This window comes from Struthio camelus, chromosome 2 (genome assembly GCF_040807025.1).
Source record: "Struthio camelus isolate bStrCam1 chromosome 2, bStrCam1.hap1, whole genome shotgun sequence".
Taxonomy (NCBI): Eukaryota; Metazoa; Chordata; class Aves; order Struthioniformes; family Struthionidae; genus Struthio; species Struthio camelus.
The window spans coordinates 56,899,293-56,912,300 of record NC_090943.1 but is presented as its reverse complement, the minus strand read 5'-3'; the positions used below and the strand labels follow the sequence as shown (position 1 = coordinate 56,912,300).

General features: G+C 41.1%; 1 protein-coding gene across 13 annotated transcripts in view; it reads left to right on the top strand.

The window, feature by feature from the left end:
- Positions 1-13,008, top strand: part of ELMO1 (engulfment and cell motility 1) — a 328,408-nt gene that overhangs the window by 294,257 nt on the left and 21,143 nt on the right. For all 13 annotated transcript variants that reach the window (XM_009679671.2, XM_068935901.1, XM_068935900.1 and 10 more), the window contains 2 exons: positions 4,936-5,099; positions 10,715-10,827. In XM_009679671.2, the coding sequence (XP_009677966.1) occupies positions 4,936-5,099; positions 10,715-10,827 (277 nt within the window). The remainder of the gene's footprint in view (positions 1-4,935; positions 5,100-10,714; positions 10,828-13,008) is intronic.

Sequence of the window (13,008 nt, the reverse complement as noted above, 5' to 3'; positions counted from 1 at the left end):
TAGAAAGGGAACTAGGTATGAATTCATGGCAAAAAAATTTGCAAAGGCATTTCTTCCATTTTTCTGTGTGTGTGTTTTTGAATGGTCAGATGGAAAAGTCAATGGATGCAGCCTTAAAACTTCTCAGATACTCCAAGAAGTATCTTCACAAATGCTTGAAGTCTTGTTGTAGAGGGCAGTCTCCAGATATAGTGCAGTCCAGTGGCTGCTCTTTTATAGTGTGCTGCAATGAGGTAGGAGAATCGTGTCAGTACTTACTAGTTCTGAGCCAAGCTAAGAAAGTATTGAACCAAGCACACTCTTGTCTCATGGGCTCACGATTTACTTAAGTCTTGTCTGTGCTGAAGAGAGCTGCACTGTCAGGTTGATGGCAACCATTCAGCACAACAGACAGGCACACACATGCACACACACCCCCTGAATTAGTTACCAGGCAACAATTCCCTTATAACGTATGCCACCAGATACTAGTAGTACAAGTTGGTTGGCTTCTGTGACAGTCTCCAGCTCTCTGGTTGCCATGACCTACAAAAGGTTTGTTACATGTTAAAGAGCATGCATGCTCAAGAGGAACACTGATTTTCTGGGGAAGTTATTAAATGGGTTCATCTCCCATCCAGTGTGCCACAGAGGGGTTGAGGTGAAGATCTAGGCCCTGGGGGTGCTCTGGGGTGATTTCTGAGGAAGACCGATGCTGTGAGCTCATGGAAAGAGGGCGTCTGGTGAGTGGAAGGTTCAGACATAAGTTTCCAGAAGCTTGCAGGCAATGATAAGTGTCTGAGATGGCAGCCAGTCTTCTCCAGTCAGTGCCAAGGACAAACTTTGCACTGGTATGGGGTAAGTAGAAAGGATAGGCCATTTTGCGCTTTCCATAGTTGCAAATGAGCTGCTGAAATGCAGATAGTGGTACGTTGCCATGTAGTGAGGTGTTAGGCCCTAATACGCTCTCCTTCCTCACATTGACTTCGTACCGCTTTTTATTTTGTCCCATGCTGCAGGGCCTAAGTGTTCAGATCTCTGATCTCTCTGGAAAGGAGTAGGCTTATTCACATAGATAAAAGTTCTTATGCCAAGAGATAGGAGAGAGGAAAAAAAGAACAAAAGAGGGGCAAGTGCTGGAGAAGCAAAGTAATCAGAATGGGCTATAGCAGAGATGAAATCAAGCTAAACACAAAGCTAGACCAAAAGAGCTTAACAAAAATTTATCTATTTTAATGTTATGGTGATATCAGCCTTAGAAATGTAAGACAGATTAGATAAATATGAAAGACAGGGAATAAGGTCCTGTGCTTCGTGGCGATTTTAACTTTCAAAAAAAGGTATATTTTTGGCTATTGTCTTCACTAAGTTTGCCTGTCTTAGTCGTAATGCAGAGCTCAGCCTTTTCTTACCATATAGACGGTCGTCAGATGAGAAGGACATGATGTAAAGCAAATGCGCTCGCTGAAACACTCACCTCTTACTATGAGAGACAAAGTGTAATGTAATTAAAAGAACTATCTATCTCCAATGTTTACGTACAATTATACTGAGTAGAGAATACCTTTAATTTCATTGTAAGGTCAGATACATGGGGGGAAAGGGTTGATAACCTTGTCTCTCAGACAGCAGCAATCAAGGGCTGGCAACTCAGCTTTAGAGATTTTTGAACAGATTAGAATTTCTTGGCAGTGACTCCCAAATGCTCAGGAGACCTGACTCAACCAACAGCTTTGACGTTTTGGCCAACTAGTTAAATATTGTTGGCTAGAAACATTAAAAGGCAAATGATCGCCCCAGTACACGCTGGGCTTGGGGCATACCTCTCCTGCCTTCTGTCATTGGGACAGAGGGAGCCTATAAACTAAGCAGCTCTTTGACCGTACCCTGTGAATAGCTTTCCAGATCATAACAAAGGAGAGCAATTTGCATTATTTGGGTATTAACCACAACAGAGAGTACCGGAATGGGATGACAAGGGTTTATGCAGCAGTTTGCAACTAAAGGTAAATGAAAGCTCCCTGACTCTACCGAACTTGAATCTCTTGTGCATTGTTTAGCCAAGAATGAGCACTGCTTCCTTTGGATGGCTCGGAGGACAGACTGGAAAGGAGATCAGCAAGCATGCAGCTCCCTAAAATACAGTATTTATTAATTTGTGTGACTATTTATTTCATGGGAAAAACTGCTCATAGAGGCACTCCAATGTGAGTGCCTGATATTAAGAAACTAAATCCACATATAAGCAACAAAATACCAGATCTTTATAGATACTTGCACGTATGAGTTAGGTATAACCATGTGTGAAATGGAAACCGCGCATATATGTAAGTGATTTCAGGCAGAGGATCTTGAATGAATTGTTCAAAGGCCTAGGAGTGCCTACTGTTTATCTTTGAGAGTCAAGACTTTCACTATATATGCTTGCAAATCTGGTGTAGCGCTAAAAAGTGAAGGTTTAACTGCTATGCCTGTCTGATTGAAATTGCAGTAATTTATTGCTTTCTAGTAGCCAGGAAATTTGATCCTATGAGCAAGCAATGATGCTATTTACATGTCTGAATTTAGCTGCCCGTGTTTGCATGATACCACAGAAATGACGACTGCAGGCTGACTGTAAAACTGTGTAGTAAGTAGTCCAGCACAGCTTTTCTGTGGGACACAGAAATCGGAAGTAAAGATGGTGTTTAAATGTCGTGTTCTCTCTGAGGGCCCAAAGTTAAGCACAATTAACTGGAAGCTCTGACGTTACCGTTAGGAGGAACCAATGGCTAAATACGTTTTCACAGCACATTTATTATTCGGACTGGGATGGTCTGGTTACTGCACTCTAAATGCAGTCAAGGAGGCGTTAATCCCTCTAAGGAGTCAGATGGCAATCGAGAAGTTCCTCTTTCAGATGAAACAGCTAATTCCCACCAGAAGACCAGCAAAGTACCCTTTCGAAGCATTAGGCAGCATGTTGCCCACCATCTGAAGGCAAATGTTTCTGTATATGAAGGGAGCAGTGCTTTGATGTAGTGTACAGAATTCCAAATTGCTTCTTACCATCAAACTGAGTTTTAGAAGACTTCTGCAAATGCACAACAATGTGCTTATTAGATTTGTAGGAAGGGATGAGGAGAACCTCCGCTCTCTCTGGACCAGCTTTGCAAAATTTACGAAGAGCAGGGTCTTCATTGCAAGGGTGCATTCAAAGTAAGGTACTCTTCCAAGTAAGTGTGGGTAGGCTATCTCACCCATAGGGCAGGAAGGTGACAAAGCCATCACTGTCCACCGGAGCCGGCAGCTTTGTGAGGAGCATCTTGCTCTTCTTAAAGTAGATCTCTGGGATGGTTGTAGTCCCTGTGGTAAGGAAGGAGGTTATCTTCAATTTCTGAATGGCTTAATTTCACCTGCTGGACACAGCTATGATGAACGCTTAGGTCACATCTCAGAAAGAAGTTGCACCTCAGGAAACAAAAATAGAAAACAGCGCAGGCAAAGACAGTTAGGAGACCAAGGCAAAACATGAGAAGCAATAAAATATTCATGTGTAAAGAAAAGTTTTCAGAATGTGTAGGGAACCTCTGAGAGGCTGAGCTTCTGTCTTCTGTTTTAAGAAAAGTAGCGAAGACAAAAGAATAAAAGAAAATTAACAGTGCAGAAAAAGCTGTTGCCCTCTGTTTCTGTAGCTGTTAATTTCTGTCACATCTGCTTTGAAACCAGAGGGTTGTTACTATTTCCTAGCTGCTAGATTTGAGTGGGATGGGCCTTTCTGAGTCTGACAAATTGTTTTTTCAGCCAGCTTAAGCACAGCATCAGATAAATGTTTCAAAGCGTGTGATTTGCACCAGCACCAAGGAAACAAGTCTAGAATTGTGGAATAATCTCTCCACAGTAAGACAGTAATTTGTGATATGTATTTATTTGAACTAGTGCCAAGCAATTCCCCTTAGTTAACTGTGTCTCAGCAGTTTTCTCCTGATAAAATAATTAATACACAGATTGATGGCTGTTGCCCAGCCATCCTTCAGTCTCATTCTTGGGTTGCATTGTTTATGGCATTGCTTCAAAAGCAATCCTGTAATACCCTTGGCAAATTGATCTCTTTCTCTCCTGACTTAACATTCTCTTTTAGCAAGTTTTCTGTCCTTCACTGTATATGGCAATTACACACCTGCAGAGGAAGGTGCTCCATCACAGAGACCAGGGAGATTCATGTCGGACATGCTGAGAACTGAAACTCCGGTGCTCTGACCAAATAGCCCCAGCATAAAAAAGGGGAGAAGGAACAAGAAGAAACTGGACAGCAAATGCTCATGTTCACACAGACACAATTGTATGGCCAGACTCTCCTCCTCTCACCGTGACAGCAATGAGGGAAGCGAGCGCTGCCAACCTCTGGTCAGGAGAGCAGCTTTAAACCTTTTTTACTGCTGTTATCCTAAGCAGCATGGAAAAAACACTTTGCTTGTGTTGAGCTGACAGAAGCCCCAAAGTGAATCTGCGCTCAGCTCTGAAGGACTTCACAGCTTTCTTCTACAGTTACAAGCATATTGTAGGTGTCCTGTCCCCTGCGTGATGGGACCGTCACCTCAGCTCCGAATGCAGACAGCCACGTTACTGCTGTCATGTGCATACAAGCCTTGGGCAGAGCAGGACATCCAAAACTGTAACCAGTAATCACACTTTAGCTGTCTAGGGAGACAGCTGAGTGGCGATTGAGGCCCCCCTGCCCCACGTCTTTGTGTTACAGTGCAGATGAGTTTTTGCTGTAAGATGTGGTACCTTGCTGTAAGGTGTGGTACCTTGATACCTTTACCAGAAAGCTCACTTTCTGGTTATGCCACTGAGAAATTGTCTTGAGACCAGATTGTACTTATCATCTTCTTTACCTAGAAACCGCATCGTGACACCAAACCCTAGAAAGAGTTAACACATATTTTCTTTTTTTTTTTTCGTTGTCATCCACAGGTAATGCAGGTAGTGAAGGAACAGATAATGAGAGCGCTCACTACCAAGCCTAGCTCTCTGGACCAGTTCAAGAGCAAACTTCAGAATCTCAGTTACACAGAAATACTGAAAATCCGTCAGTCTGAAAGAATGAACCAGGAAGATTTCCAGTCTCGTCCGATTCTGTAAGTACTGTCTTCTCTCCTAACCCCTTCTTATATGGAAGTATTAACAAATATGAATGATGTTCGGGAGCTCTTCAGGGAGGACCTGAAGAAAAAGCTGTCCAGAGAGCTGTGCTCAAAAGCAGTAGAGCAGCAACTGCTTGAAGTGCATATGCTTTCTTCTGCGGGGAATCACAGCTCTTTCTCAGAGTTCAGTTAAATCAGATTCAGCAAATCCCTACAGGGCCTTGCATGGCTTGTTTGTACCAAACAATGCTTTGACATTTCCAGGGTTTGTATGACTGTGCGTGTGAGGTTGTTTGTGTCGGTGGTGTTAGTTTTTCTTCTTTCAGATTAAACTTTATCTTCTGTCCGAGGGCCTTTAAAAATTCCAGATGTCACTTCTCTGAGCGAGAGTGAAGCCCAGAGCAAGAGGAGCCAATATACGCTGGCTCCATGAAAGAATAGATTTGTGTGTTACTGTCTTTGTTTATAGTTTATCTATCTTTGATGTTAATAGAAAGCAGTTATTTATTTGTAGATGAAAATATTCTGGCAGCTGTCCAGCGGGATTCTCATTCCTACATTGTTTACTGCAAAGTATCAAATGTTAATACTGCCACCGTAGCTCCTGCCTGCTTCTCAGAATACCTTTTGTTCTATTATATGAAAAGCGGAGGCCGCACTTGGCTCTGGATGGAAGCTGGGCTCGTGGCTGAGCTGGTGGCACAGGACAGGTTCTGACTTTGTACTGCCCAAACGCTCAGAAAAGGAGGAACCTCTTGAGATTAGCAGAAAAATGGGGGCAATTCCAAAGCATCAGTTGAAATGTCAGGAAATGTTGACCATATTTGAAGTGGAAAGGCTCATTATGATTATCCAGACCTCCTTTTTAGGGCAGAACTACAGAAATTCATATGTAAGATGCTTGATTTGTTTCTAAAGGGTGCAGATATCTGAGTACAAGCTCTGGGGACACATTCCTCCAGGGGCAGCAGGGCAACAGGGAGAGCGTAAGCTAAGCAGAATTACACACTTCAAATTGAATCATACCAACTTGGATCAAAGGGAAAATGCTGCTTTTATGTTTTCAGTGTATTAGAAGATAGAACCTAATGCCCAATTAGAACTGGTGTCACTCATAGTAATGCATCAGTTAAAAACCTACAAATAGTTCCAGACATTTTTGCATCACTACACTGCACAGAAATCCCCTGCCAATCCCCTGCAATGTTTAGTGGTTCAAAGCTGCTCTATACTGCTAAGCTTGTCACCAAAGCTTCTCGTTTTCCCTGCTTCCCCTTTGAGTCAACTATTTAACTATGATACAGGTCGACTATTTATATTCACTTGCAGCATTTCCTAACCTCATGAGACTTTTCAGTGCCCTCTGTGACTCTTTAATTCTGGCATCACTCTGGCTAGTTGCTGCCACGGTGTGAAATCTCCTTCCCCATCATGGAATGCAAGAGCCAACTAACACAAACAGTTAAAAGCAGCAGAAAGGTTACGAGCGACTCATTTCAGATTCAGGATAAAGGCTAAGCCTAAAGGCTGTGAAGGCTAAGTCGATAAGGTGTTTAAGCAATCACAACTGTATTTGCAGAGATTTAACTCTATGCATTTGCATTTTGATTGCATCCGTGATCACTTATTCTTGACTGTGAAAAGGAACGGTCCTTTCATTTTCCCCTTTGATTTTGATTCCATGTACTGAACTCACTCAAATTGCATAGATGGCACAATGGATATAAGTACAGAATCAGGGTTGCATTGTGGGGAGGGAGACTGTGAGTGGAGAGGGGAATCATTGCTGTGCTGTATATTTAAAAGCCTTACAGATATGCTAAAAGAGATGGTGCACAACTGAATTTAAAGTCAGGGAGCCTTGTTTAATTCTGCATCAGAATATGGCAATCAGATGATGGTTATCCATTGATTCAGAATGATAGGAGCCTTTCTTCTGCTGGTCTTTTATAAAGTACTGAAGTTTTAAGTTTTCAATGTGCTGGATGAGAGAAGTTTCCGTCAAGTTTGATTTGGATGTGAGTTGGAAAGTTCTGCCTAGATCCACTTAATTACAACAGCCTTGTTTTGCAAGGAGTAACTGTTTTTTTTTGTATGAATATTGTTGCATCACCTGAGCTGAAGTGTTTCAGTTTCTACTTTGAATTAGGGAAAATAAAAAGTCCTCTAGAACAGAATCTACTCAAGAGCTTGGGATGATTTTTGATTATCCTAATTGCCAGTCCACAACAAAAAAAACAAATATCACTAGTCCATTTTGACTGTGGAAGAAGGTATCTGGGAATCCCGTTGGCCCGTAGAGGACCAGAGGTCTCCTTGAGACATTAAATGGCAGTAGATGGCTTAATACTGGACAGAGCTCTGATGTCCACATGGACGCTTGGTGATTCAAGGAGAGATCATGTCAGTTTGGGAGCAGCTGCTAAGTGATATTTAGGTGAAAATCAGTAGCATACAGGGAAATAGAGGGAGAGATGTAGATGCTTTTTGGAGCGTTCTGTATCTTTTAAGATTCTTCTGCAATGTTGGAAAGAGTCATTAATGCCTGAGCTGAAAGCATGAAGTGATTTGGAGCAAGCCTAAAAGATAGAAGGACAAAACACATGAAGTTGTTTTGGTATTACTTTTCTATTGTGTTGTAATGATTTAAATGCCTATAATATGCCCTGTTGTGGAAGGAAAGTGTCTGACAAGAAGGAACTGAAACTGTAAGTTAAAAGTTATGGACAGATTTAACTGGTGCAGAAAAGAGCTAGTATTCTTCCAATAATTCAAAAATTATTTCTAGGAATTTTCAAATTTATAGGCAATTAAGGGCTGTTTTTCAAAAGCAAGTCACTGATGTCAGTATTGCCTATAGCGCTGAGACCAATGAGATCAGAAAATTAATGATGATATATTATTACATAGTTCTCCCAAGCTTTCTGTCATATCAGCTCAGTAACTTTTGTCATTCTCTCATCTCTGAAGGACAGTAGCGTGTTCCACAATAGCCATTTTTAAAGCTACCTTCTCCTTATACTGTCCTAGTTTGTTCTCTCATCCTTTGCAAGCACAAAACGTTCAGCTGATGTCATCTGAAGAGGAATAAATAAAAATTTTACCCAAATAGATTTACATTTATGATTTTCCTTTAGCTCCCTGCTCCTATTTGGTTTTAAAATTAGGCACAGGGACCTATTTCTTTTCAGAGATTGTTCTAACGCTCCTGTCCTTAGACCCTTTGGTTTACCTGTGTGCCTACATCTGATTGTTGTGCCCCTTTTCTTTCACCTTGAAGCGGTGGAAAAGAACAGAAACCTTCTTGACAGTGAGAAGCGTTAAGTGGCAGGATCACCTTGCAAGAATGAATCTGGAGTCATAGTTTTTGAGAAGATTGAGGAATAGCTAAAAGAACAAAAAGAACTGTACAAGATAGGGTAGTAATGAGTTGACTTGAGCTACTGAGGCCAGTAAGCACAGGTGACCGTAGCAAGGTGGGGATGGACTTTTGGGTTGAGTGATGTATCTGAACTCAAGTCACTAAAGGCTGACTCTCAGAGGAGTAAGGAAAGCTGTCGGCAAACCCTCTGTGCGCTCGAGTTTGGGGACTGTAAAACAGAAGCGAGTACTGCCTCTGCACTTCGCAGTTGTGAGGGTACATACACGCGCGTGAGAAGGACTCAGGCATATTAGCCAAGAGGCAGAAGGTCTCCCTTCTTTCCTGCTTCCCTTTCTCTGATGGAAGGTCTGTCTTAGACAGTGAGCTACTTTGGAGGGGGTTACTTGTTTATTTTTGGACTGATTAAAAATCCCTATCTACCTCTGGTTTGTAAAGGGCGGATGGGGCTTTAGAAGAGAGAAGAGGGAATACTATGAGTAAGCAATCACTTAATGTGCTGATGTTAATGTGCTGGGTGACTGACCCATTCATTTCTGTCTTTTTAGTGGTGTCTAATATCTGTGAAGCTATGATGTCTTTAATACCTCTTTAATGATACTCATCCAGTTTCTGAATTAAACTGCCTACATATCAAACTGATGTTTATACCAGTATCAATTATTTGAAATCAGTCCAGCTGGAGCTACAGTCGGTGACCTTGTGAGCTCAGTAATCCATACTGTGTTTTAACCCTGCTTTCTCTTGAGGTTCTTCTGCACCTGCTCCCAGCACTTACCTGAGGAATGGAGAAACTCATCAGCTCAGAAAGACGTTTGTTCAAGCACAAAATTATTTTAATCATAGTATTTAACTATTTAGCATATTAATACCTTAGTTCCTGTGAGAAAACAATAGTGTTTGATCGTAAAGGATTAATAATACATTTCCTAAAGGTGGCCTGTTTCTATAGTTACAATACTTGAATTTTGACCAGCTAGATCTTTACAGCTTGCAAATATGCAGTGGGTTATGCATCAAGAATGCCAACCATTTTGTTAATGCCTAGGAGAATGATGGCATTTCTATTTAAAGGCTTGATCTCTCTAACAGAGAACTTGCAGTGATTTCAATGGGATTTTGCATATCAAAGGTATAGGACCCAAATAAACGTGAAAATCTGCTGAACTTCCTAACTTTTCAAGAAGAGAAACGTTTTTATTTTATCTAGGGAATACCATGGGTTTGCTTTCTTTTGATGAAGAATGCTGGAACATACTACGAAACAGAATGATTTTTGGTATTGCCTAATTCACACGGCAATCCAAAATTGTGGTTCTGATGCACTTCATATTTTATAAACCCTCTACACATTCCGTTACTTTTTAATTTTACTAGGCTTGCTGTCAAGTTGATGTTTAAACCTGTCTTTTATGTATGCTTAATGAACCTAAGTGAGGTTATAACTGATGAATTCAGACACCTGTGAATCCATGTGACAGTGTATGAAATCAACTTTAAATATTATGTGCATACATTTTCTGCCTGGTTCTTAACACATTGAACCCATTTATCGAAGCAGGCTGTAGGAAATGGATTTTCTTAAGGATATGTAATTATATTTCTCAAGGCACCGTGAGGTTCTGTGCTCCTGCGCAAGGGTAAAACTTGATTCTTGAGCAATCCCCAGTCATGGGTAACTCTTCAACAAAATTCTTATAGTAATGAATTAATCAAATAGTATGGAAGAGCAAGGATACAGCACTGATTGTTGTTTTGGCTTATTGCCATTGCGCGCTCTTTTTTCTTGTTTCAAAATGTGTTTTCTTCTTCTTGTGTTGTCCTACATAATAATGCTAAGAAAGTGCACCAGCAGAGGATCATGCCATGAAAGGTGACAGACCCTCCAAGAGGCTTCATAGTGCTCCTACAATGAAAGAGCATTCTTTGCCTCAGAAAACATTGTTGATGAATTACAGCATTATTTTTAGATGGGTAAATGAGAAACAAGTAAGCGACTTGCTTGAGTCATACACTGATGCATTAGCAGGGAGATGTCTCAGACAGAAATATCCTGACTCCACTGCTTTGTTATCGAAAAAGGTCTTTGCCTGGAGCAGGTTCTGACCCGGGCCTGCCTGTGACCGTTGTCCCCTTTGAACTCCTTGCAGAAACATCTCGTGGGACTCTGTCCCAGAGGAAAGAGAGTGGTCCTTGCTGAACCTCATGAGAGCTTTTCTTTCTTCCTAAGGGAACTAAAAGAGAAGATTCAGCCTGAGATTTTAGAGCTGATCAAGCAGCAACGTCTTAATCGGCTCGTGGAGGGGACCTGCTTTAGGAAACTCAACAGTCGGCGGCGGCAAGGTACAGCTCTGGCTTCTAATGTCATTTTTGTCTAAAAGTTGAGATGGTGAGCACTACTGTTACTGGCAAGATCCTAGGGTTTAGTGCTTTCTAGACTGCTTTTTTCCAGGGAGCACCTGAAAGAACCTCCTAGATAAGTTCTTTTAGGCTTTCTTGTGTTTCACTGGAACTGGTTCTGGCTTTGTCATGCAGATCTGAAATTAGTCCAGCATTTGATGAAAATCTCAAGCAGCAGTCTTGCAGTCTGAACTGAGTGCTTTGATTTCCGCCTGATGTCCAGGCATCTTGCTAATTTCAAAACAAAATCTCCTAAACCTCTGCAGGTGCAGCATGTGAAACGTGGTGTAGTCGGAAACTGAATGTTTCAGATCAGGAAAACCTTTTTTTTCTTTTCCGACTGGATTGTTTTAAATTATACTACTAGTGAATTAGATAGCAGAAACCCAAGTTTTATGCATTTGATGAGCTCATTTTGCACCTCTCCCTCTAATACTGCCTGTCCATATTTTTTTGTCTCTTATTAACATATATATTAAATATGCAATGGTGTTTAAATTTACTTATAAAAATTCCTTAGATCAGTAATTTGTGTACTTTAGGATGAATACTTGATTGACATGGGAAGACTGGTTTCCCAACCCTATGAGTCTTTGCTTGCTAGTAGATTTTCAGCTTCTTTTTTTACAGCCAAACTCTCTATGGTTCTTTTTTCCCTTCAGAGAGGCACACTTCTTTCTCAGGACAAAATAATGGCAACATAATGTAAATGCAGCAGATTACTCAAAAGTTTGATTTTTTTTCCCTCTAAAACTCCCATTTTGTGGAAATTTAGATCATCTTTTTTTTTTTTCCTCTGCAAATGCAGCACAAATTAGAAGGGCACAAAGGCTAAGGCTAAGTACTGCCAAAGATCAGAATTTGAAACCTTCAGATCAATTGTGGAAAACTGCTTTCTTCACAGAAAGAAGAATGCCTACAGTGCCTTTTTCCTAACAAACAAGCAGGCTATTTTGTTTCATGTAGGGAAGTTGTTTTGGAAAGTTCCAAGCTTTTATATAAGGGTTAAGTCAGAGAAAAAAATGATCCAGCTTTACCTCATCTCTGTCAAGCCTGCAAACCCCTATGGAGGCCACTGCAAGCTTTAGAGAAAATTACACTCTGACTTCTTATACAAATTTCATAAAGATGTGTGATAAGTGTTTTCCCTTCAACAACATCTTCACGGAGCGAAAGGAGCTAAAGTAACATGTAGTTTGGTTTGGCAATCAGTAGTGAGGGTTTTTTTTTCCTCCCAAAACCTTAATCTGAATGACTGAAATTCTAGAGAAGGAGCAGGGCTTGTGGCAAACATTCTTGTTTTGGTAGGTCTCCAAAAGGAAGACAGACTGTTTATTTTATTTTAAACTGTTGTCAGTTCATGATTCATAGAATCAAAAACCTTACAGGATATAAATTAGTTCCACTCATATGTATGGAGTTGAAGTAACGGAAATATCAATGTAATCTTCTGGTCCACAGTTAAGAAGGTTGCTATATCATGCCTTGGAGTGAACTGTATAGGACACCAGATTAATTGCTTTGATGTCATATTTATATAGGACCGAAAGAGTTCATGATACTTTGGAAAAAAATAAAATGTGTGGCCATGCCTCAAAGAACTTGCTTCTTATCTCTGAAGTGTATTATATTTGTCAAATACATGCCCATCTTGTCCAAAGAAGTTGCCTCATGGCTGATGTTAGACTGCCCATATTCCCTGAGGCAAAAGGGTAATGTCTCCCCGTGAGAGGGAGAAGATACAACACCATTACAGATGATGATGATGCCAACAGGACTAAACTCACCAAGGTCTAATACTGTGCGATCTAATAAACATGTAAAGGATGATAAGCACAAGCGTATTTGGCTCAGAAGCCTTTTAGTAGGGGACAGTCCTTTTTTAGGTACGTACAGAGGTGGAAGGAGCGCTCTTGGAATGGGCCTGTCCCCCTCGCCGTCTCCTGGGCACCAAGTGGAGCACACTACAACGTCAGGGCTGTCGTGATGGCAAGACCCGTGAGACTAAGGGAAATGAACAGAGGGGCCAGATGTTTAGCAGGTGCTGCTAAACATCAGGGCAGTCCAGCTTTTAGATGATTCCCCCGAGTGTCCTGATAAAAATGGTTCAGTTCCTGAGTAAGG